At 43.9% G+C, this 25,498-nt stretch overlaps 2 protein-coding genes across 3 annotated transcripts in view; one reads left to right on the top strand and one right to left on the bottom strand.

Annotated features, from left to right (window-relative positions):
- Lrrc40 (leucine rich repeat containing 40) overlaps window positions 1-8,489 on the top strand; it is a 43,155-nt gene extending 34,666 nt beyond the window's left edge. The window contains exons 12-16 of one of the 2 annotated variants that reach the window (XM_004633995.2): window positions 516-626; window positions 2,118-2,195; window positions 4,441-4,626; window positions 6,776-6,903; window positions 7,674-8,489. In XM_004633995.2, the coding sequence (XP_004634052.1) occupies window positions 516-626; window positions 2,118-2,195; window positions 4,441-4,626; window positions 6,776-6,881 (481 nt within the window). In that variant the 3' untranslated portion in view covers window positions 6,882-6,903; window positions 7,674-8,489. Of the gene's footprint in view, window positions 1-515; window positions 627-2,117; window positions 2,196-4,440; window positions 4,627-6,775; window positions 7,044-7,673 lie in introns of those variants that run through there. The other variant, XM_023718331.1, reaches the window with a different exon arrangement.
- A 72-nt stretch (window positions 8,490-8,561) lies between these two features.
- The window catches only part of Lrrc7 (leucine rich repeat containing 7), a 369,797-nt gene continuing 352,860 nt past the window's right edge, over window positions 8,562-25,498 (bottom strand). The window contains 1 exon segment of the mRNA XM_023718276.1: window positions 8,562-8,933. Within this exon segment, the coding sequence (XP_023574044.1) occupies window positions 8,929-8,933 (5 nt within the window). The 3' untranslated portion in view covers window positions 8,562-8,928.

Raw genomic sequence — 25,498 nt, 5'->3', positions numbered from 1 at the left:
ATCTCCCTGGCCCCTGATTAAATATAATTTATATAACAACTAATATGAAAAACTAGACATATGTTTTAAAATATCTTTGAAGTTTCTATGTACAGATAGCATTATATTCTATAATCTAAAGATGTTATAGATAGGTATGTTATAGACTTACATGTATAAATTTGATTTCTAGATTCAAATTATCAATAAAGTAATTACCTAGCTCTTATTTCTCCTTTTTTGCCACGTTTAAATTCAGAATAAATGGGCTTCACACTTAAACTTGAACATGAGTTTGAGATTAAATAAAAATCCTTGAATAATAGCAGTTCTACAGATACTAGTAAGGCTGTTTTAAAATTTTTTATTAGTCACACATTCATCTGCAGTTTTTGTGAAAACTAAAAGATACAAAATATCATAGTTGGCAGAAATAATACAGGATTGTTTTCCCTGGTGATCTTTTTGTATGTTTACAGCTTTCAAGTTCTGACAGTGAATTTAGCACTAACATTTTAAAATTATTTTTGTTTCAGAATTGTGGAACTGAAGGACATGGTTTCTGATGTCAATCTCAGTTTTAATAAGCTTTCCTGTGTGTCCTTGGAATTATGCATGCTTCAAAAATTGACTTTTTTAGATCTCAGGTAATTATTGTTAGTGCTGGTTGGCTTTTTAAAAATTATTTCTTGTCTTTAGTCTTATCTGACTTCCCTTTTTGTCATATTTTTATAGGTAGTGTGGACATTGGCCTTTCACTAATTTATAGTATCTGAGGGGGAATCTCAAGTAGATAGGAGTTATTTTATAAGACATTCATCACTTGTGAGGATTTTATGTTAAGTGATAAGACAGTTATTTACAGTATGAACATACTCTTTAAATTCGGTCCAAGACAAAATGAGGACACGTGAGAAATCCCGCCTTCGTGTTGCTTGTTTCTGAGGGGCAGTGGTGTAGCTCTGGCCGGGCAGCTTTCGCGGCTTCCCTCATGGGACTCTTCTTGGGGTCTAAGTGTTACATTGTTACACAGTGCAGCTATCACACAGAGCACTGTGACGGCCAGGAAGAAATCTGTAAAACTAATAGAAAGGTCAAAAGGTCTCGTTAGAGGTGATGGGATCAGAAGTTGACAGTTCTTAGGGGCACGTGTATCTCATGTTAGGTGGTCATTTATGAGCTTGGGACTTACAAGTGTATTTGTACACTGTCTCTGTTGCCTGGGCTAATTAGCTGACCAAAATTTAGTTTCCTGTGTGATAGCAGTTAAGTGTAAGATTCCAGAAACTAAAGACTGGCAATCAGCTTTGTGTTAATTCCGTATAACGTGGACAATAATTGTAGAAAAGTACAGAGAAGGTAAGGAAGAACAGCGGTTGCACTGCAGAGACTATGACCTGTCTATTAGGCTTACCTGATGCCCAGAGAAACAGGTTAGAGAGAGTTACTCAGTGGTAAAAGATGACCTAGGTGCAAATAATTTTATCACACAGATTTCCTTTTATGATTAGTTACACTGCCTCTACTATTCTGCCTTTGTGTTAACCATCTTCAAACACTGTTCCTGATCCTTTCAACATCAAATAAGATTCTCTGTATTCCTATTTCATTGTAAGATCTTAAAAAATATTCATTGTGCAAATTGAAGTTCCAGACTAAGAATAGAAACGACATGCTTAATACCTGTTGAGTAGAAAGAACCAGGCTTACAACCATATAGAATCCTGTAACTTCATGTTTCATCCAGTTCTTCTTGGAATAGTATTTCATCTCTGTGCAAGGTGTATTAACACCAAGAGGATATTTATTTCATATGGTATTACATGATCTGAAGGGGCCAGACTATAAAGATTATTGAGCTCAGTTTGAAGGCCTTAATAATTAATTTACAGTGCTTACCCTGTTGTATCTGTTACCCAAGAGTTGACTTCATCATAAGGTGTCTGTATATTGTTGCAATTTGGCACTAACCAAATACTTAAGTCAGCCAGTGGATTCAAATCTCAGAACTAGCCTTAATGGGATCATATTACCTACTCACAAACTCATCTGTGTATTTTTTCTTTTCTAATTTTTAATTACATATAAACTTGTAAAAGTTTTCAAACATTGTGAATCATTTTTTATTTCTAATTTAGGAACAATTTTTTAAATTCTTTGCCTGAAGAAATGAAGTCATTGATAAAGCTACAAACCATCAATCTTTCCTTTAATAGGTAAGAGACTGAACAGGAGCAATCATTGCAGTCATTCCACAGAGAATACATATTTCTTAGTGAGAAACAACTAAAAGAGCCAAATAAAAGACCCTTACTTTTGCTCATTTCAGTCTTTGTTTTCCTTTAGTCTGCTAAATACCATTGAACGTGCTGCCACTTGCTTAGCATTCTGACCACTGGTGTCTGGCAGGAGTTTTGTTTCCTTTTCACCTTTCAGAGAACCCTGTCACCTAGTGGAAAGAAAATACGTACCACGCAATAATGTGCATCGCTTTAATGGAAGCAAGTGCACAGACCAAGGTGTCATCTGACGTTACCTGCAGGTGGAGAAACTGAGGCTTGAGAAGTAGGCGTTTGCCAAGCATGCCTGAGAGATGTCTGGTCAGCGTGCCCTGGGGGAGTAGAGCGCATCCGGGAGACTTCAGAAGCTTCTGCGTGGCTGTGAATGGGGGCCTGAGGGACAGGCGCAGAGGGAGCAGTGTGGTTGGGGGCGAGCTGTTGCCAAGCACAGCTTAGATGCTTTTCTACAAACACTATCGAGATAACTGTAGAGAATCTAAGAACAGTTGATACCCCCCAGGAGCTTATTATCCACATGCTGTACTGAGTACTTTATGTGTCCAGCTCATCTTCTGTGACATTCTGTCATTATGCCTGGTTACAAAGTCAAAGACTAGATGTTAGGTGACTTATGTGAGGCGCACGTAGGTAGCAAGGCCTGTGGAGTCCGAGTTGCAGTTCAGGTGGCCCACCTCCAAAAGCTGGGCTCTAACTGTCAAGTTGTTTGCTATGATGAAAATTGATTCTGCTAGCAATTTAATGAAAATATTAGTAGCTGGCATTTACTATAACCCTCATAAGGTCTTCAAATACACTTATTCAATCCTTACAAACTGGTTTGCACATTCAGTAGTAATTACTTAGGGCTGGCCAAATAGCTCAGTGGACTAAAAGTGCCTGCTTAGGCAGATGCCAGGGCCAGAAGTTTGATCCCCAGGCCTGCCCTGCCAGCTCCACCCCTGGGGCATGCTGAGAGTGGGCTTGGTGGCGTGCGCCTGTAATCACATCACTTGGGAGGCTATAAACAGGAGGATCACTATGAGTCCGATCTATGCAGTGAGACCCCACCCTGTCCTTAAAAAGAGAAAGTAGTAGTTACCGTCCTCATGCATGATGATGTTAAATACACCTTATTTAATCTCTGTGTCGTCTGCTGCATGATTTGTGCTTTTTCATGGTTAGAGTGTGCCGTTATTGTCGTTATTTAAGACAGTATTGACTCATAGATCTCTTCTAACTTGCACTAGTAAATCAAGTGATTGGGTTTCCGTGGAGTTGTCCGTCAAGCAGCCACTCTGTAAGCAGTGCTTTTGGGAGGATGGCAGAAATTTGCCCTGGCTGCTGTGCAGACAAAGAGAATTATCTTCCACGATCACTGTGCTCAGAGCTGGAGGAGAGGGAAGAGGCCCCTAGGGCCAGTCTATGCATCTGTAATTTAGATTATCAACTTCTTAGCAGCACCCTGGGGACCCTCCAGAGCATCTCGGGTCTCCCCTCATAGTTGTTTGTTTTTGTCTTAATGTCAAAACAGCAGAAAAAGGAAAGGGAGTATGCGAAGCAAGACCACAGCTGTAAAGCTCTCCACCAGTCCATCCTTTTCTGGTCCACATTGCAGTCCACTTCATATTGAGACTGCACCAGCCTTGCCTCCACAGTTTTGGGGCTCTGAGCACTATCCTCCTTCCCATCTTTCCCTGCCACCTGCAGGCTTGTGTGGACCAGTGCCTGGGCTATGAGCATCTGGGTGAGGAAGTCTGGCCATCTTCTTAGAACCCAGAGTGTACTTGTGTTGGAAGCTTCATTCAAAGTAAAATACAACTCGCAAATGTTGCTTAGTACATTGGCAGCGCTTTGTAAGAAGTGAAAGGGAACGCAGGAGGATTCCCTATATGACATTCTGTAAAGAATCTCAGAAAAATTTCTTGATGTCCTCCCTGAACAGAAAAACAGGAGCCCTGATGCTGAGCCTGGTGGACTTTCATGCAGTAACTCTACTTGGCATTTATTGCAAAGTTTCCAAATTTAATCCATTTTCCAGAAAATTTGCATGTATTTTATATTTATACTGACTATAAATAGAACACATTGAAGAAAGTATTATTTCCTGATATACAATGTAAGATTATCTACTTTAGGAAAGATTTCCCTTCTGATTGCAGGTGCTCTGTTCATATATTAATAGGTTCAAAGTGCTGCCGGAAGTTCTCTATGACATCCCCACTCTGGAGACTGTCCTAATCAGTAATAATCAGGTTGGGTCTGTGAACCCTCAGAAGATGAAGATGATGGACAGGCTGACGACTCTGGACCTTCAGAATAACGACCTTCTCCAGGTTCCGCCTGAGCTTGGGAACTGCGTGAGCTTGAGGTAACGGCACCACCCCGAGTCTGTTCCATTTATTGACTCGGTTTGTTGAAGTAGTTTGTTTTTTCATGATTTACTCTTAGAGAAAATTGAAGGAACTTAATGTCCTGTTAAAAGTAACAGTTACTGCAATTCAGAATCCCAATTCTGGTTTTCAGATTTATACTTTCAGCTTTGTTTATATAGTATTCTATATGTATAAATACCCTGCTTATTTTCAATAGTACTTTTCTCATCATTGCTTGTGTTTATCATCTGAAACTACTGCATTAAAAAATATCAGATACAAGCTTTGCAGTAGGGGTTTTGTTTTCTTTTTTAGTGGTACCAGGGATCGAATTCAGGACCTTGTGCTTGCCAGGCAGGCCCTTATGCCACTGAGCCATCTCCCCAGCTCTGCATCTCCCCAGTTTTTGAAATCTGATCACAGACCTGCACCATTGCAAGCCCTGCATGGTCTCTATCTGCCCTTCCCTCGGCATTTACCCTTCTTTCATGAGTAATCAGCACAGTATGTGTTATCCAAGTAGAATTATTAGATTCTACTCTGATTACCCATCATGTTCTTTCTGGACTTTTTATATCGTTTTTTTGGGGGGTACTACTTTATACAAGAGTTGTCCCAAAGTGTAGAGCGCAGTAAGCACTCAGTAGTGCTGCTTAATGGATATAAAGAAGTTTGAGATGTTCATGGAAAGCTAGCTAACTAAGAATTACTGAACACTGATTCACTGTTTGGTGTATTTTCCTTCCCTGGGTTGACGGCATCTGCTTCGCCACTCACAGTGTAGCCGATTCTCACTGTTGGCTGTGGTTATGCCCTAGAAAGTCACTGTGAACCAGATTAACTAATGAGAACAGCTGCTCTGGTGGCCGAGGAGAGGGCGAGGTCTCTGCAAGAATCTGTTCACGTTTCATCAGCCCATCTGCGCATGACTGTTTTGTGTGTGCTTTTGTACTTATTGACACGTAACATTGAGTTCATGGCCAACACCACTGTAACTCACGTGTGAATGTGAAGCTCGTGTAACGCGTCTGTTTTCCATGAGGCACCCATGTGCCTAGAGAAATAGACAACACTCAGCCCTTCACGTGGGCAGCCTAAGCAGTAAGGCACTAACAGAAAAGCGATGCAAAAGTTTGCAAAATGTGCCGTTAAATATACGGTAGAGGAGACATTTGTCAGTGTGTGAGCTGAAACAGAAAAGCAGGTCACCCTGCTGTTGGATGCTGGCAGGGGCCACGCTGGGAAGGGGACGCAGACACTTGCTGCCCTGTGCGTGTCTGGGCACGGCCTCAGAAACGCCTGCATGCTGATTTTGAGGTTTCCAGCAAATTTAACAAGTAGATGGATTTGCAGACATGGAGTCCAGCACTAAGCAAGTTTAAAGTTAGCTCCTTTTTTCTAGAAATTAAGAAAATTTCTGAAAGAATTCCTAAGAAATATTTGAAGATATAATTTAGATCAACTGTGTAATATGGTGTGAGTCCTTTGATGTTTATTTATGTATTAATTATTAAAAAATTATAAAAATTAGTCTTCTAATTTTGCGTGTCTCACTAATTATATAAAAGAACTAAAGGATCAGCCCTGAAGTCTTCAGTTGAATATGTAAATAGAGTATCTGTATATGTGTGTGTACCTGGCTAGGGAGAGGGTGGCCTCACGTTGACACTGTCGAGTACATTACAGTCCGCAGCGTGGAGGCAGGCAGCTTGCTCATGCTGTCCAGCCCTGTTTGCTCACTTAGTATACAGCCAGCCTGAGATTGGGGAGAGGCCGTATAGAATGGTGGTTCAAGCCACAGTTCCGCCAGTTAATGGTGGCTGGATGCTGGTTAAGGCCATCGCACCTCCTTAAGTGTGCAGCTCCCATCATGAATTGGGAACGTTCATGACGCCTGCATCATAGGGTTGTTAGGACAGTTGAGACAGTACAGGTAAGTTAGTGCGGTGCCCTTCAGATCATAATGACTTAATACTGTTTGCGTTACTGTAGTTGCATTGCCAGCTGTTTCAATGCTTAGGTTTTAAAAATCTGTAAATAAAAAACACAGATTTAATTTATAAAATGGCAAAGAACATTTATTTTCATCAAAAAAATCTCAGCAGTGGAAAATTTCTTAAGTTCTCGATTTCTTTTTTGTTTCAGAACACTGCTGCTTGATGGAAACCCCTTCCGTATTCCTCGAGCGGCCATCCTCATGAGAGGAACAGCTGCTGTACTGGAGTACTTGAGAGACCGAATTCCTTCTTAGATGGGTGTATTGTCCAACTTGGGTCGGGTTACTTCGTAGAAGGCTGTTATTTTATTTTAATAGTGATTGCTGTAACTGGTCTCAGAGTTGCCCAGTGTCACTGGCCATTAGTGTAGTTGGCCTGGGCCATGTTCGCTGCCACTAGTTGGTTTTTGTTGGCAGTTGCTAACGTTCTTCTAAGACCTGCTGTGTCTGTACTGTGGGGATACCCACATGGAGTCGTGCAGAGATTGTGCGTGAGAATGTCCTCCCTCGGGCGTCTCCTGCTCGTACTCATTCTGTTGGCATTCCAGACACTTGCTTTAAAAGTGAAATTGGGTTCAATATGATTTTTTGTGTGTGGCCTGCCATCCCCCGCAGGGCATGGCAGGCACGGCGTGTGGTGCTGGGGAATCAAAATGTTGTCCGTGGTCCCTGCGCTTGCCTAAGCTTGCCTGAGCAGTCGCTTTAGACTGCTGAGCTATCTCTCTGGCCCATGATTTAATATTTTATAACACATTTTTTAGAATTGGATTTTTCCCCCTTGTTTTCTTTTTGTATTTCATATAATGTAACCAGTTGTTTTGGATATGGCTCCCCAATTTATACCTTTTGCTAGATGTAAGATAAAAACCAATTTTATTGAATGTTCTTAAACATTTTAAAAAAGTAAAACTTTTGTTACCCATGTTAAGATTTTTATGATGTAGTTAGTCTCAATAGAAGATTTAAATTAACATTACCTTGTTTTTATTTTAATCTAGTTGCTGTGTTTCTTTCCTATTGATGAAATAGATCTTTTCTCTGTTTTAGAAAACCATTTCATAAGGTTTGCTCATTTCACAAAAGTGCTTCTCATGACGCAGAAATTGAAGAAAGGGTGAAAGAATTACTGTGCTTGCTGCCAAAGATGTAGTCGTTAGAGAACAAGTGAGCACATTATTGTGACTGCTGCCACAGAAGCAGTGACACTTTCACTTCTTCCTCAGTAACTACACTAATACTTGACAATTTTTTAAAATGTCTTTGTGATTTCACATGACAGTACAGTCCTTTTGCCTTCATGAGAAGTACAGTGAGTAGATCTGCCTAAAATGCCTTTCGTCCCTTAAGAAAAAAAAATATTGAAGACCTTTCCTTTATGAATTTTGTAGAGGACAGCAACACAGAGCCATCACACGTAACCTTTAGCAACCTTAATGTGTGCGTCTCGTGTATGTCCTTATTGGACAAGTATTGGTATATGTCGTGTGCCTGTGGTTTTGTTTTGATGCAAACTTGTGTATCATTTTTATTTCCAGCACTTTACTTTTAAATTTTGTTTGCAGTTAGGATAAGACTAGCAGCCATCCAGTAATTTTCTAGAAGGGAATTTAACATGGATAAACTTGATTTATTAAAAATAGAATATGAAGGTTTTTTTACACTGAAACAATCAGGAGCAGGTCGGTCTGTCGTCATGGCCCTTACAGGTTTCTCCTACTAAGTACCTAATTCAGTAGCATGCATGTCAGTGGAGAGATGTGACGGACGTAGCTTTTAGGTGACTGAGGCGTGTTGGAATTGTGAAAAAATCACTGCCAATGAAGATAAATACTACATGTTGATAATAAACATTTCTCAGACATCGATCAGTGTTTGTTTTTGTGCTGAAAGAAATACGCTTTTTTTATATTACAACTCTAATAGTAAACAAGACACTTTACAATAAGGTGACGTTTTATTATTTATACAATAAAGAGACTTTTATGTTATTCAAAACACTTTTTTTAAATACTGAAAAAGTTGAGTACACCAAAGCCGAAAATGGCTCTGCCATACCCTGCACAGCGTTGGCTTCGTCCCTGTGTTTCAGATCTGTACAGGAAGCATCTTCAAAATGCACTCGAGTTGCACTGCACACCTTTACCGGTCCGCACTGACCCAGAAAATAAAACTGGCGCGTACAGCCTGCATTTGCAAATTAACTGACAAAGTAATTAATTTCACTGATTCTGTAAATTTAAAATATAGATTCGTAGGACTTCTTTGCACATAAAATGAAGCGGCTTTCAAGGTCGTTATGGTCTCATACTGCAAAAAAACCGTTAAGTACATTCACCATCTATGTTAATAAAGTAGTAAATATGTCTTCATTCAGTTTTATTTACATCAATATGTAGTTCAACTAAAAAGTACTGTTAATCATGGTACAGTAGTCTTTAACACATACAAAAATGACAGTTTTTATATATAATTTTAAGCTCAAAATCACAATTATCTCAAAATATTAATTACAATACAGCCATTTCAATTAAACATGTCATGATTTGATTTTTTTATAAAATGGTAAAACTTTTTTTATTAAAGTAAGCAATTTATTTTGAATTGGCTAGAGTACACCCAAGTAGAAAATCTTAAATGTTAAGAGGTGTTTCCTGCCCCCTCCCGCCCAAATTTGTATACTGCCACCTAGGCTAGCAAAGAGACAGAAAAGGCCCCAATTTATAAAGATTAAGCCTCTTGCTATGCTGCTGTGGCTTGTTGTTTCTTCCATAAAAGCTTTACAAGGGGAGTATCAGTAAACTATGCCATGGAATGCATGCATTAATATACAGTATGTCTGTAAAATGTCAGTGTCTACTAATGCACATTAAAATGTTCACAAAGACGCAAAAGAAGTCGTAAAGAAGCACTTTTTCTGCCAATCGAATAGTATAAATTTGAAAAGTACTTGATAGCTGAATGGAATTTCTTTGCAATCAGATGCCCAATTCCAGTCCTTTCTCTGACTAAAGCTCTGGTTCCTTGGCCTTAACATGTCACCGTGGCGCTGCACATATGGTAGTGAAGTGAAATGCGAAACAGTGTGGCTAGAGACCGTCTTTGTTTTACTAAAATATGACTCAAAAGTTGCATCACTGCTCAGGAGTTTTTCTTAAGCTTACAGGAGAGTGAAATATTTCACTGACTGAGCTCTATGATCTCAAATGGAAAATCTGTTTGGCATATAAAAACAACTTATATGGGTGAGATTAGAACTTAATTTTATAGAATGCTCCAAAAGAGCCGAAGTCAAAAGTAATCAATAACTAGATAATGAAAAAAGTAACTTTATAGGCTTAAAATGTAAAAGCATTATGTAGCATCCTTTCACTTTAAATTCTTAAAAAACTATCATTGTCTTCTTTACAATCACTTCTGTTTAATATTTCTTCTCTAAGTAGAATAAGACTAGTTCATCTTACGATTTATTTATACGCATCTGGGTAGGGAGTAAAGTTAAGTGGATTGCAAAGTGGGGAAAATAAAAGTCCAAAACTGGTCCTCGCGATAAGCTACAGTCGTTTACAATAACCTTACTTGTACAAGGTCATTTATAATGGTCTTTGAAATTCACAAACCAGTAGGTTTACCTCTGATTTTCCACTACTCGGGAAAACTCCCTTCTCCATTTGTAGGTAATGTCATCCTCCTTAAGGCTGCGTTTGTCCTTTCTGTGCATGAGCACACCAAGAAACCTGATTGGCTCTTCAGATAGAAACTACATAGTTTTATCTATCTCTTATCTTTCTTTTCATTCCAAACAGAAAATAGTAAGGCTTTCATTTTCAAGGTGAGAGATGCAGTTAAAGGGAAATGCCTAGCTGTCAAAGAGCAGAAGTATTAAACATTGTGTTCCACTGACACTAGGTGTCATCAAAGCTAAAAAGATTTATGAAAAGCAAAACCTAACATATGCCTGTTCTTTCTGACCTGAATCAGATGCCTTTCCCACATTTCAAGGCCAGCAAGAGTCCTCTGAGTAGAAAGACTACAAATACTGAAAACAAATACATTTCAACAATACATTCTGAAAAGAAATTACTTTTCTAGCCAGTATGAGAACTGCCTTAAACTCCATCTGCTTAGGAGTTCATCTTGGTTTTCCTATGGAGGCCTGAAAGGCAAGGAAAGATAGAAGGAAATACAATGTGATTTATTTAGTCCATTTGTCAAATGCTTTCCGTAATTGAGCTATAATAAATAGGTCAGCTGATCTGCACACAGGGGCATTGCTTAGCCTCATTTACTTTAGCTGTGCAAAGACAAAGAAAAACCCTCCTACGTATGTGTGTCTACACGTAGACACAGAACCTGAGTCACAATAAAAGTTTGTAATATAAGAAAACTCTTAATGTAGGAAAATAACCTTTAAAGAGCCAAAAAATACCTTTGTACAATATAAGCAGCTAACTTTAAAACTTCAGTGTGCCTAAGTATCAGCAAAAACGGGAAAATTTACATTTGATAATTTTTCTCAACTATAGCTGAGATAACCACATTTTATATCTAACATCTATATTCATTCCCCTGAATTCAATTTTTCTAAAAACAAAAACCATAGAAAGGAAACTATACACACATTCAAATAAGTCCTGTTTAATTTCTGCCGAACAGTTCCTGGTATTTTTTTCTGAATATTGAGGACGTAAGAGTTTGGGGTTGCTAGTGCCAACCTACATTGGAGCTTTAAAGTTTAAAACAAGCCACATAATCAGTTATTAAGAGAAATACTATCTGTGAAAACACTTTGCAGGCCAAGTCAGGCCAGTGTGCCTGAAACGAGTTTTCGTTCTTGGGCTCCTAATCTTCAGACTAACTCTTCAAAACCCCTTCTTTCTGTACACTGCAGTTCCGTAGCTTTTAGGAGGTCTTTCTTTTTTCATTGTTAAACACTCAGTTTCTGCAGCTGCAGTGCCTGAGCTCGTGCAGCCGCTGGCTATAGGGTCCTCTTTCCTTACCTACACCTTTGTTGTTAGTTTCTCTTCTTTGAGAGCTCAGTACTCAGGAACCATTCCTTAGCTTCCCTTCCTGTGTCATCACCTCATTAGGAGAAAAGCTGCTTCAGTCTCCTCACTGTCTTGTCACTAGACACCAATTTAAGGCTCAGTTTAGGACCTATTTATTCCCTGGGCTACCTTTCGGATGCATGCTGATGGTACCTCAGAGAAAAGTGAGGAAAGGTGGCGTCCCTGCTGCCCCTAGTGGATTCCATTAGTTACACATTTCTGTCAGTCACTCACTGTCACCCTGGATGGAGGAAGCCATCTAGTCCCCAAGGCTCATCTTGGCCAGGAGGGCTCTGAATACTTGCTTGCATCAGTAGTCGAAGGGCTCTAGGCAGTAGCCCAGGGTGCTGCCTGTCCTCCGGGCCAGCCCAGCTTGGGGACAGGATGTGAAATAGATGCCAGAGGCTAAGGGATATTTGGCATTAGCAAGGGAACTGGAATCTTTTCCTGCCTTTTTATGACAGTTGCCTGAGAAGGATTTTTGCATTGTACCGAAGGCTAAAAGCAGAGTCACGCGGTTCTTGGCCAACAGACTTGTTGCCATGGGAACCGGTGCAGAACAATGAAAATACTATGGGTAGAGAATTAAGTGTGGGGAAAAGAACAGCTAGGGAGTTGGTTTATACAGGGCAACTTGGGCATTTGGGATTTAAAGCAAGAGGCTGTTCACGTGGTCAGATCAGTGACACTGGACCAAATGCCTTGTTGGCAGAAGGCCGGGAGAAAGTAGTGTGACGGTTGGGTAAGGGGAAATATCTAAAATCCAGTTCCATCCCTGATAAAGTTAAGCTCTTCAGCCCAGATGTTCAGTCAGCCATAGGACTGCACATGGCCCTTGGGAGGGCGTGTCTACTTGGCTTCATAAGCGAAAGCAGCCTGCTGTAACATTTCAAAGCCAGCATGCATCAGCTGACCAAGTTATTGCACACCTCACCTTTTATTGCTTGAAGCATCTTTCCAAATATTCAAAAAACAATGACAGTAACAAAACCCGCAACGGTCTGCTAATGTACAGCTCCCTCCCCCAACAAGACAAGTTATTGCAAGTAGCTTAGAATTTACTTCTTAAGGAAATGATTATTGCACTCCACTTGATACAAGTCCTCCCTGTACTATAGACTTGATAATAAACTCATGAGAGCAGACTCTAGGATTCCAGGAAAATGTGCAGCCTAATCCGAGAGATTAGTCGCAGCCTAATCTGAGAGAAGCAGACTTGTGTGCTGTACTTTTAGAATCTCCATGGGAACTGCACCTGGGTTGTCCTCCAACTTCCCAAAAGATTATTCCCTGAAATACTGTAATTAGTGCCTTATTCCTGTGGCTACAGCCTGGGCCCAGATTGAAAGGCAATTAAGCATGAGAGTTGGGAAAGGTCACACTGCTGATGACTCCACCCTTCCCAGAGAGCCAAGTTCCACACAGTAACAAGACCCTTCTTCACCTTAACTCTGCCTTTTCCCCTCAAACATGTAAAGGGAAGAAACTGAAAACAACGTCCACCTGGACAAGAGGGAGGGATGCAGGCAGGAAGCAAGATGCTCTTTGTGTAGTAAGTACATGGAACATAGATTTCACTAGAAACACTTCCTTACTAACACTTCCTCTAATGACCTCCTGACCTAGAAGAGCTCCTTCTGAAGCTTTTCCCAGTCTTCAAACCCATTTTTTTTTTTAAATCATCCTCCAGGGGCACATTCAGAATTCTGAAATCCAGTAAAATGCCTGTATTTTTCTCTCACTTGTGACTTAGAATACACACTGCATAATACAGCACCTGACACACAGGTGTGAGACAGTGGTCTCGCTGATGTTGGCCAATTTCTCTGTCAACATTCTAGTGAATTGCACAAGTGAGGACTTTCATGCTTGGTTTTGGCACGTGGGACTCCTATGCAGCTCCCTGTGCCTTTGCCAAGAACAGAGAAGCAGATTGCTTTTGGAGACAGGCAGATAAAACAATGTTATCACACAGTGCTATCCTCACAAGCAGCTGTGCCTTTCAATTTGTCAAGATAAAGAGGAGACACTGCATTTCATTTCTGTATAGTCTAAAATTTGCTGATGCCTGGAGAGGGACTAGGCAGTCCATAACTAAAGGCTTAGCTTTCGCTGTGATGGTCCCGCTGTCACTGTAGATCAGACCTTGGGCAACCCTGAGCTCCTCCAGGAGAGGGGGACTGCCTGACTTCTGACCATATTCACTAATTTTTACTGTATTTGTTCACTCAGACATTTAAACCTGAGCAGCAAATCTCCTAATGTATTGAAAGTTAAGATTCTGTTCCTTTGGTTTTTTTAAACAAGTTGATTTAACCTCTCAACCCTACGAGGTTGAACAAGGGATTCTTCAGTGTGTCGTGTGCCTTGAAATGTCAGAGGCATAACATACAGGTGTTTTCTAGCTTATCATGTAGTTCAGATGTTAGCTTGCAAAAGGGCTGACCTCACTGATACTAGGATTAAGTTTTCACTGCCATAGACATTTGGAAATCTGAGATTTGGAACTGTTCGAGGCATGATAACTCCGTGTGGCAGGCCCTGTGTTATACGGAAATGACTTTTAAACCCAATGGCTTTTCCATATTGGCCACTGGGTATGCATAGAGATTTGGGGCTTTTTAAAGAATACGCTTTCTCCTGGATATCCAGCTATAACTGCAAAGTTTTTTGAAGATCAACGGCCTTTGCGTAAGTATTTTCAAAGCAGTCTTATTTGCAAGTGTAAGCATGCTGCATAATCTACGGCATAGCTTTGATAAATTCATGTTTTCTAAGTAATGCAAGAAGTTCAGACCAGGGTTAGGCATACAGCTCAGCAGCACAAACGCCGGCTGGGCAAGCGCTTGAGTTCAATTCCAGGTACAAAAAAAAAGTCCAGATCAGTGTTTTCGCCTAATGCCATCACACAGCTGTTCCACCTTTTGACTAATCCTAACGGGCAATCTTGCTAATCCTGACAGGAGTAAAGCACTTTGATTTTAAACCTTAAAGAGCAAACAAAGTCTGATATTTTATTGGAAATAAAAAGTTCTACTATTCAACCTGCCCATGTAATAGCTGAAGAAATTCTTCCCTCAGAATAACTGGTGGGAATTTAGATCACTGTTACTGACAGCACCTGGAGGTGTTGCTGGGCAGTTGGCATTGTCAGTCCCAGGTGTCCTTAGAGGAGGGTTGCATGGGACCAGCCTCGCTGGCCTTCTCACTGGCCACTGAAGAGGTGTGTGCGGGACCTGACGTCTGCTGCCGTTGGTTTCCTGGAAAACTTAAGTACTGTTCAAGTCACATTACTTTCAAAAATGTCCGTGTTCTGTACTGTTCTTACACACAAGGCTCCTAAGAGTGGGCGTGTTTCCTGACGACAGTGTGACCTTTCTCTGTGTTTAGGTGCATGGGAAGTGTTTAGAACATACATGGCCATGACAAGTATGCACATTTTTTATTAGGTGTTTAAAACACAAATGATTCTTGTGATGGAAACATTTCAAAGGACACTAAAGGTTGTTCTTTTCTTCCCTTGGAGGCATTCCTTCCGTTAGAGCAGCAGGACTCAATGTCAAGCTTTAGGATGCCTACTGCTTTCTGATTGTGACCCCAAAGGGATGCCTCCTCGGAGGGACAAAGTCAAAGGAAAGTGGGTAGTGAGAGGTCAGCCAGTCGGTGACTACTGCTTGCATGTATGATTCATTTAGGATAATGCTGTGTCACCCAACACTTGAACTTTTGGGGAAAAAATTTATCTGTTATCTACCCATTCATCCATCTATGGTCCATCCACCATCTATCTGTAGTCTATCAGCCATCTATCTCAGTCATTATTTATAGTTCATCTATGTATCTATATCTATATCTATTCTATCTATCTATCTATCTATCTATCTATCTATCTATCTATCATCTATCTATCTATCATCTATCTGCCATCCAGCTGTCATCCATCTCTGTCCAGGAGCCTGCCTTGATCAAGGGACTGAAAAATGTTCCTTATCCATATCCGAAAAGCCATAAAGCTGACAAAAGGCATTTGCCATTTTATGAGGCCTCAAGAGAAAGGCCAGCACCCTGTTCTCTATCCCCCCAACCCCGTACTGCGTACCAACACTGCAGCATTTATTAGACTTTTTGTTTCTGTCTCCCCACACCAGTTTTTTCCTGAGGGTAGGGACCGTGACTTATTTAGATTGCTGTCTCCTACATGTCTCAGAACTTGGAACACAATCCTTTGCTCATGAATGCTGGATAAAGTGAATGGGCCATGAGATAAAGGTGATTTTTTAAATTAAAAAAAAAAGTATAAACACAAAGGCTGGAGGCAAACCTCAGGGGTGCCAGGGGCCAGTCAGGAGAGAACTGCTCCTCCCTTCTGGGGCTTGCAGTGCTCCCAGCGAACTCCAGGGGGTGGCCACAGCCCAGCAACACCAAGCCAGCACCTCCCCAGTGCCATCTGTTCTCCTGCAGGTCTGCATGAATTCTCTTAGTTATGAGTGTATCAGGGTGTAGATGAACATCTTGGGATATTCATGGAAGGTTTCTTTGAAAGATGTAGTCTCTTACCTGAAGGGGACAATGATGAGCAGGGCCCTCCGGCATGGGGGGGAGGAAGGATTGTTTCTAAAAAATTATGAAAATGATGGCAGAGACCTGAGAGATGGAGACATGGATACAGATAGAGGCAGAGGGTGTGTGTGTGTGTGTGTGTGTGTGTGTGTGTGTGTGTGTAGAAACAGTGGGGAAGGAACGGGAAGGAAGGAGACAGAGGCAGAAACAGAGAAAGTGACAAGTTTGAATTTTTCTGGGAAATGGTCACACAGATGCGCAGTCTTGCAAGCAGCGCTTCTTGTTTGGTAGAAGATGCAGCAGAGTGAAGTCCTTCCTGCCTGCGAATCTGTCTTGCTCCTGAGGAGATCGAGCCACCCTAGCAAGTGCAAGGTCTTTCAGCTGATGAAGTGTTTCCATGCGCATGGCTGAAGATCTGAGCTCAAAGTTTTCTATCAAAGATGGCTGGTTTCAAAACCAACCATATCCGGTGAATACAGTTGTTACACTCGAGGACGGGTTTCCAGAATGACAACATAGAGGGAACAAGTGGAGCGAAGCTTTGCTTATGACGATCACGTCTTTCTCAGGGAGGGGCAGGGAAGAGGAGGTGCGGGGAGTCCACGCAGGGGTCCAGGGTTTCCTGCTTTCCTCTCTTCCCGCAGCTGCAGGAGGTCCACCCTGCCCCAAGCTAAGTGTGGTTCACCATTGTGCAGCGCGGATGGGGCAAGAAAAGGGGCACAAGAAACCCCACGCCCTTGGCTCCGAGGCAGTGGGCATCTCGGCCCACAGGCTGCGGACCTAACAACTGCTTCTAGAGATTAAAAGCTCAGCTCCGCCAGGGCTGATGGAGATAAAGGTTTTAGCTGAGGATGCCAAGAGTCTAGGGTACCACAGCACATGCAGGCAAGAAGGCAAGCCAGAAACACCGCGGGCCACACAGATGGGAACTTGCGAGCAGTTTTCTCATCATTCTTGGTAAATTCTACTCAGTTTTCATTGTCTACAGTGACCTATCGTCAGAAGCGGAGGGAAGTCTACAAAGGATGAAAGCGAGGCTGAAACACAAACCAAGGCAAAGAAAAACACCGAATGCTCCGACTAAGAGAGTAAAGGCATGGTGGCTCCTGCTGCCCTGGCTTAGAGATCCGCAGTCGTGCCGTGGCCGAGTTAAATCTGTCCTGGGGAGTCCTAACTTCAGGAGAGGAGAGGAAGCGAGTCTGGTGAGCCAGCCAGCAGCAGCACCCTACAGTGGGCCAGAAGGAGACCCCACAGCCCAAAAGCAGGTGGGAAGGTTGGACAGAACTCGCTGAGAAGGAGCCATGGCCAGAAGGGGCCTGCAATGAAACGCTTTCTTTCCTCTGGAAAGGATAGAACTTCCAAAGGCCTACCTAAACTTCAGGGAGCAACCTTTCTTTTCCCTCTGTGCTTGCTGTCATTTGGAAGAAGAAAGAAAAGATTAAATGGTTGGCAGAGAAGCTCCGTGAACCCATAACTTAGTAGGGCTTTCATGGAGTTGGCAGGGGAGGAGCCCGGATGGTGGTGCTTCCTGAGCCGGCAGGGCGACGCGCTTGCCAGTTTAGCGGAAGGCACGGAAACGCTGGGCTTCTGTAGCCACCGTCAGCCCTCAGGGGCCCTGAGATGCCAAGTGTGGAAGAACCAAAGTAGCTTAGGACGCATGTCACCAACGCTGGCAGGGCCCTGCGCCTTCAACCCCCAGGCTCTACAACAGAAAGGAGAGAGGCCCGGGGACACCCACTGTCCACTCCCTGGAAGCTGATTTTTCTCTTTCCAAGATGCTTTTTGAAATACAGTATTGAAATACAGTCTTCATTCGGTTGGAATAAGATAAAATCTGACTGCAACATTATGGTTACTGGTACTTCCCGCAAGATGAGAACTGAGGCATTCGTCCCAGCTGTCCACTTACTGCCAGGCACCAGCTGGAAGTGAAGCCACGCAGATTGAGGTCGGAGCAGCTCATAGAGTTACAGAAAGAAGGTTATGCCGGGCAACTTAGTTCCTGACGTTCAAGGGTTACAGTGAGCATTTAGAAAAGTAAAGCGAGTGATTTGTGGGACACGTTCCTGCACACCAGGAGTAAGAAGAAAGAGAAGGGATGTGTTTAAAGTAGTGGAGGTCAGCACAAAATATTTGGAAAACACTAAGAAGTCAGGCAAAAATCTTCAAAGGGTAGATGTGATCCTTACACTGGGCGATTACAGAACCACTTAAAATGAGCCCAAAGCATACACACACACACACACACACACACACACACACACACACACAATTACGTACACATGCTGGCCTTGAACTCGCTATGTAGCCTAGTTTGGCCTAGGCTATCAGTGTGCCTGCCTCCCGAGTGCTGGGGTCACAGTCGTGCCCCACCACCCCCAGCTTTAAAAGCTCTTATAGTTTTCATAGACTGTTTAGAGCACTGTTTCAAGATTCATTCTTTACAATATGGAAAGGGGTGCTGCTAACAATTACATCAGTCGAACAGGCTTAAAATGTGCTGTAAGCTGGTGGTTGTCCAAGTCCTGGGACAAAAATCTAGGTATTACATCTCCATCTAGTGGTGCTTTTTAAAAATTGCAGGTGCATTTCTTTAAAAACTGCGGGGATGCGTCAGGCTCTGGGAGTATTACAGCAAGTATCAGATTTAAATCCAGGAATTTAAACTGAGGATTTTTATTGAGGTGAAACACCATTTGTTGCTCTGTGAGCCTTATAAGGTGGGTTAGAGAGAAAAGTGAGAGCCCTTTCTCCCAGGGAATTTTTTTAAAGAGAAAAAAACAATAACAGTAAAAGTTTCAAAACAGGCCGGTAGAAGAATAGCACTAATGAATACATCGCATATTGTTAGATTCATAATAGCTGTTCAGAGTAACGTGGGCACGGAATACTCCCAAGGAATTCAGAAACGCACTACCTTTTCGGGCAGATAGATGGCGGCCTGTCGGGGTCCTTTGCGGCCTTAGGAGAGCGCACTCCGCCTCTTCCCAGGGCGATTCCCTGGGTCTGCATTGTTTGATATTGGTCTGTATTTCAGGACCGAGTTCCGATCGACTTTTATGAGGTGCCTTGCAGTGGAAAGGACTTAACACAAATGTCCCCGGCATTACACAAATCGCTTCCAGAAATGCCCAGCAATCACACAGTGTATTGCCCCTTTCCGGACGCCTTACGTTCCACTTGGTAGTCCTCTCCTGGCATCCGGAACATCAGGAAAGAGGCCTGGCCAAGAAGAGCTGGAGGAGCCTCTCTGGGCCAGGAGAGAAGGGAGGAGAGGACCCCGGGCTGGGAGCGAAGGGGCTGGGAGCAGAGCTGGGGCCCGGCTCCACCCTCCCTTGGCGCCCCGCCCCTCCCCCTCTGTGAACTGAACCCCTCCCCTGCACCCTGCCTCCCTCGCTGTACCACGCCTCCCTATTCCAAAACTCCCGGAGTCTCATTCCGGAGCTTCTCATCACGGTGAAACCTCCCCACTGACTGTCTCGCATTCCTCTCCCAGTACCGAACCTCTCTGTTCCTCTGACATCGTGAAGCAGAATCGGACAAGAAGTGGCCTTTCGGGAGTCACGCTGTCACCCTCTAGCCCTTTGAGGTCCACTCATAACCTCCAACGCTTTCTAAGTTCAAAGCTCCACGAAAAGAAGTCTGAATTAGCCAAACCTGCGCGCTAGGAGGCTCTCCTTGTGAAAAGCTCTTAAAAGCAGAGGGAGAGAGCAGAACTGGCGGTCTGTGGGTACGAGACCAAAAGTCGCTGCATTCTGGAATCCGCTGGCTACAAAACTCAAGGAGAAAAACATGGCAAGAAATTTTGAGAGGAAGGTAAGACAGAAATGTCTTATTTTGCAAGGAAATTAGGCTGCCACCAGGTAAAAAGGAAACAATGGTTAGGAGGTCACTCATGGAGGTTCACCCCACTAAGACATTATTTTTCCATCAGTGGGCTGGGGTCTCTGCTCTTTTGTCCTTCCAAGAGAGAAGCTGCTGAAGCCACTGTTTATGGCAGGCTAACCAGAACATGTTCTTTCTCCTTCTCGGTCAGCAGGACAGATTCCAAGCCCTGTAAATGTTTGGGGACAGGAATGTGATCTTACCAAGGTCACCTTGAGGTTTGTGGTGGTCTAGCTGGATCGTCACCTGTACAATTTTACTAGTTCTTGTTTTGTGTATGCTGAGGCTGGAACCCAGGGTTGCACATGCAACTGAACTGTCAACACTGTCACTCGGAGCTGAGGCCAAAGGCGGATGGGCAGCCTCTTCTTTCCTCTGTCCAGCCAGCGGCACAGGCGGCAGCTCAACTTCCGAGCACGCAGGGCTGAGATCTTGCCTCCCTGAGCTGTCCTCCCCCAGTGCTTTCATGAGAACACACTCTTCCTCACCTCCCCACGGTGGCAAGACCCAGGCAAGTCATCGACCCAGTTGCTAAGCTGCAATGGACAGAGGGAAAGAGTTTTGAAGAGAGCCTGAAGCCAGGCTTGGCTGTATCCTGTCCCCCGCTTAGTCCATGGGATCTCCGCAAAGATGACAGGAGAGGACCTGAGGGTCCCTACAATGCCAGAGCCACAGCTCTGAGCTCAACCTCATGCACTCATTTCTCCGGGATAGTTTCTGTCGTGATAGGCATGACTTCTTCCCAGAAGAGAGATACACCCCAAATCATAAGTCTAAATATGGTATACAAAAGCCACATCTTAAATACTTCGGACAGCCTTAAGGTCTTTAGAACACATAAAGGGGAAATTAAGTATAACCACCAAAATGCTACAAAAGGCCTAAAAGCTTTGGGAAGAAATGCCTGCAAGAGGAAGAGAATCAAGATGATTTTTAAAAAAACAACTCTAAGAAGATAAAAGGTTGGTGGTTAACGAAGTTAAATTGAACATCAACTTCCTGTTTCTTTTGATATTTATGAAGTACGTTTATGGGCCTGGCCTGTCATCTCTTTGATTTTTTTTCATAGATATGTACAGAGCCCCTGCCACACTTCTGACACCAAGGAACAAAAGGCACAGGGTAAGCGGAAGCAGAAGTGACATCTAGAACCTTCTGTTCAAGCTGTCTTGCTGCTAAGGATCATCTGACCTCTCACAGAGCATAGCTGACAGGATGGAAAAGGCAACACCAAGGAGCTGGCGTGTCTGCAGAGTGCTGTACAAGACCCTGCAGCGCCCAGAGGCGGTGTTAGGGGTGGTTCTGTGGCTGTAGTACTGTTCAAGCTGGACCTGGAAGCCTGCACATGACTTTGGTACTTTAGCAAGGGCTTGGGCGCAGGCTGCAGGAACACAGTGGCTACCCCTGGAAGAAGACACTGTTGAAAGGTGAAGAAAACCGCACATCCCTAGGTTCAAAGTTGACACCTCCTTGGAAGAGTATGCAGCTGTTGATGTGGATCTGAAGGATCCAACCTCTCAGAAGCAGTGTTCCCATGGGACCCACTGGCCACGTGCGGGGAAAAGCATGTTCCTACCTTCTTGACTGCACAGGTGAAAGAAATAAGCATGAAGGGTAGCCAGTCGCACTGCTGGGTCGCATTTCTAGGTGGCTCCTCCTAACCCTGGGCTACAGGGACTGCAGTGCTCCTGAAGGCCTGCAGGCGGCGCTGGTCACAGGAAGGCCCTTTGGGTGACCTCTTAGCAGGCAGGTAAAAGGATTTTTTTTTTTTCTTTCAATTAAAAACCTCATGTCTGTTGACTTCTATCAACTTCTCTCCTCCTGCCAGGGGCTGACAGGCACAGGGCTGAACAAGACCGAAGGACGCCATGCTTCTTTCTACTTTCTATCCTCTTTAGAACATCATAAATGGAAAAACCCACGGCCTCTCTTCTACAGACACGAGGGATTCCGCTCTCTGCCCTCGCCCATCAAGGCTTGCTGCTCTGGGATGGCCGGATGACTAAGGTGGAAGCAGAAGTGACATCTAGATCCTTCTGTTCAAGGCCTCTTGCTGCTAAGGATCATCTGACCTCTCACAGAGCACAGCTGACAGGATGGAAAAGGCAACAGCAAGGAGCTGGAAGAGTGCCAGGTGGAAGAGCAGCAGCTGTTGATGTGGATCTGAAGGATCCAGCCTCCAACATTCACCATTGTTGCCTTCGCGCTGCCGAGCATCTGCGGGACCTCCCAAGTGGATCACCGTGCTCAAACCCCCTCAGATGTGACAAGCTCAGGATGCTGCTTTTGCCTCAGGATGGGCTCAGGACAGGGACAGAGGGCCTCACCACACTGCCTCGCACTGTCTGGATCTTCTCCTCCACTTGGCGGCGAGATTCTGTGAGGAGACTACAGTTTATTTCTCGCCGTGCCTGGTGTGTAGTTGATGCTCAACGAGTGACTTATTAGAATATTTATAATCATTGCAATGAGCGTCCTTGTTATGCTCTCCAATGAAATGTCTCCACATGATGTCAATTTACAAGAGACGTCGCTTACGCTGCTGAGGCTCAGCTGCCCTACATGTTTGCCTGTGGAGACAACACATGCTTTTGCAGATGAAAACGAAGTCTGTGTAGAGATATTTCACTCTAGGTGTAGAGAAACTTGGGTTTTTACTAGGCTGCTTATGCTTTACGTTTTATTTTGAAGAAGGAAAAAAAAAATTCAGCACAATACACTTGTATAACACTGAAAAAAGTGCCTTCAAAACTAGCGAAATGTGGAGGATTCATTTAATCTTTTTCTTTAGCACCAACTCCTATAACCACTGAGAATTATGCTAGTCTGAAGCATGAAAATAAGAGAGTTTTTCTTTTTTGTTTTGTTTTTTAAAGGAAACAAAGCTGGGTTTAAAGTTTTTAGTTTTGGAAACTGGACTCATGACTCCTCTGCGTCAGACCGGCGTTGGTCCCAATGCTTTTGCTTAACAGAAGTCATAGAATGGCACTGTTTTCTTTCTACATAAACGCTACCTGGATTCCACCACTATTTGCTGTCTCAGGTGCTGCTGTGAACAAAATCAGGTCCCTGGAGAGCGTGTTAGTGCGCTTGGGGAGGAACTCACGCAGAAAGACCCACGTGACACGGGACTGCCTCGAGCACTGAACTTGCTGTCAGAAAGAGCAGGGGACGGTGGCTGTCCGCAGAACGCTGCAGAGGCCGCCTAGCTGCAGGAAGGCTCCGAAGCCGGCGCCCGTCGATTCTCCTTTCTCCTTGTTTCTCACAGAGCTGCTCTGAGGGCAGTGTGAAATGAACACACAGCTGAAACCCAGGGGATCGCCATCCCTCTATTTTCACTCCGGCTTCCTTCAGAACTTAGGCTCTCCCCGCCTGCTCCTGCTCCAGAACTCTCTGAACTGTCCAAACAGAAACCAGGCTGTTCACAGCCTCTCGGGAGGGTTCCGAGCCTTTGTCCTCGCAGACGTGTCAAGCCGGGCCGACGTGGCCGCTCAAGTCACCGCATTTCTGAGGGCCCTTGCACACCGCACCTCGGGTCCCCGTGCTCCCGACACTTTGGAGGCTCTCAAAAGAGAATTTTAAGATTTTATTTAGAAGGCGCAGAGACAGTCCCTCACTATGGCACAGCGAACGTTTAAAAAACCGAATAAAAGAATAAAAATGGGAAGAGTTCTCGTAAGGCACTGTCACCCTCAAGCGCTGCCCGTAGGTTGCACTTCTGCTGGCAGCGGCTTGGAGCTGCCCGTAGTGCCACCACTCCTGCTCACCTAGGAAAGTAAGTTCCTCCCCAAGAGAAAGCTGAAACCGTCCGCTGAGACTCAGGGTCTCTGAAGGCGGGGCTCTAAAGCGGGCTAAAGCTTGCTTCTCAGCAGACCGGAGGTGACATCCACGCCTCCGAGGGGCACAGGAGCTCGAGTGGCCTTGACCAGCAGCGCGGGCGCGCGGAGGGCTGCGCTGGTGGTCGGGGCGCAGCTGCAAACGCCACTGCTCCTGCCTGGCTGCCTGCGCAGGGAGGCCCTGCAGGGTTCGGATGGAAGTGGGCCCGGGAGGGTGACAGCAGGCCAAGGCGCGGGGCCTGCAGCGCTAACCTCACGTCCGCCACAGTGGCCCCGCTCTCTGCAGCCCACAGCCTACTTTCCTGTCATGATGCTGTATTCCAGGGGCCTGGTGGGAAATAATGCGGGAAAAGCACGATGCACTTCTTAATAAAAAGACATTGCCAAGAAAAACAAGGACTACAGGCGAGCTTGAAGCTGGGATTTTTTTTTTTTTTTTGTCAATTCCCAGTTGATGCCTACAACTCATTGCTACAGGTACAGAAAGGGCACCTCGTTGACTCAGTGTCTGAACATTTCACGGGGCTCCGAGAACTCTAGGATGGCCGTGAGAGCGACTTTTCTGAACCTCACCTTGTGTTTTCTTCTACTAGACAAAGGAACCATCCTCTTAATTTACTGATGTTACTGTTTTGTACAAAATTTAACTTTTCTCTTCATGCAGCGTTCTGGTAAACCTGTGGTGTGTCAGGTTTCTGAGGGAGAAGCCAGATGTGGCGTGTGATTGAGTTTACCCAGGAGGTAAGGGGGCAGCCCTACACCACTCTGGTTTTCACCGTAGACGTTCTTGACCCTGTGTGCCCCCGAGGGGCCGCAGGTGGTCAAGGACAGCACTCCAAGCCACTGGGAGGACTAGCTGGCAAGAGAACTGTTTTCCCAAAGCCTTAAATGTGAGTGGACATACAAAATAGATTTCACGACTACAAATTCATTTCTCCAGTTTTCTTGAACTAATCATTATAGCAAATTTAAAATACTTTTCACTTAGTATTTGAAAATGGAAATCTATTTTCTTGCTTCTTTACCTCACACAGAGAAAGACATTTCAGCTCTACTTTTAAACAAGCAATTATATCAGCGGTATATGTTTGCATCACCTTTAAGGTTAAAAACAAGTTCGTGGTGGTGTAGTGTCCCCTGTTCAGAGCAGCTTTCCATCCCAAGGGCGGTGCTCAAAGGCATCTTCAGGGATGACGGAGACTGAGTGAGGGCTGCATGGTTAGGAGTCTAAGTAAGCAGGACATGGATTAGCCAGATGCAAATAGTACACCTTGTCAAACATACACACAAGTCAAAATTATTTTGTATTTAGGTGACTTACGTTGTCTAGAGTGCTGAGATTATCGTAAGAACGCTTTATGAGAAAGGATTGTAAGTATTGTGAATAGTTCTTTAAATGCCTTAAACCAATGCCTGTTCCATTCACAAACTCTGCACCAATTCTGCTAGCGTAGCATTTGACCCCTTCTGTGACGTCTGACTGACCCATCTGCTGCAAGCAGCTGCGTCAGCAGGAAAATCCCAACGCAAATCAAGGGTTTGCATC

This window comes from Octodon degus, unplaced genomic scaffold, assembly GCF_000260255.1.
Source record: "Octodon degus isolate 3935 unplaced genomic scaffold, OctDeg1.0 scaffold00057, whole genome shotgun sequence".
Lineage (NCBI taxonomy): Eukaryota > Metazoa > Chordata > Mammalia > Rodentia > Octodontidae > Octodon > Octodon degus.
Note: the sequence above shows the minus strand (reverse complement) of the source record. Positions and strands in the feature narration are given on the sequence as shown.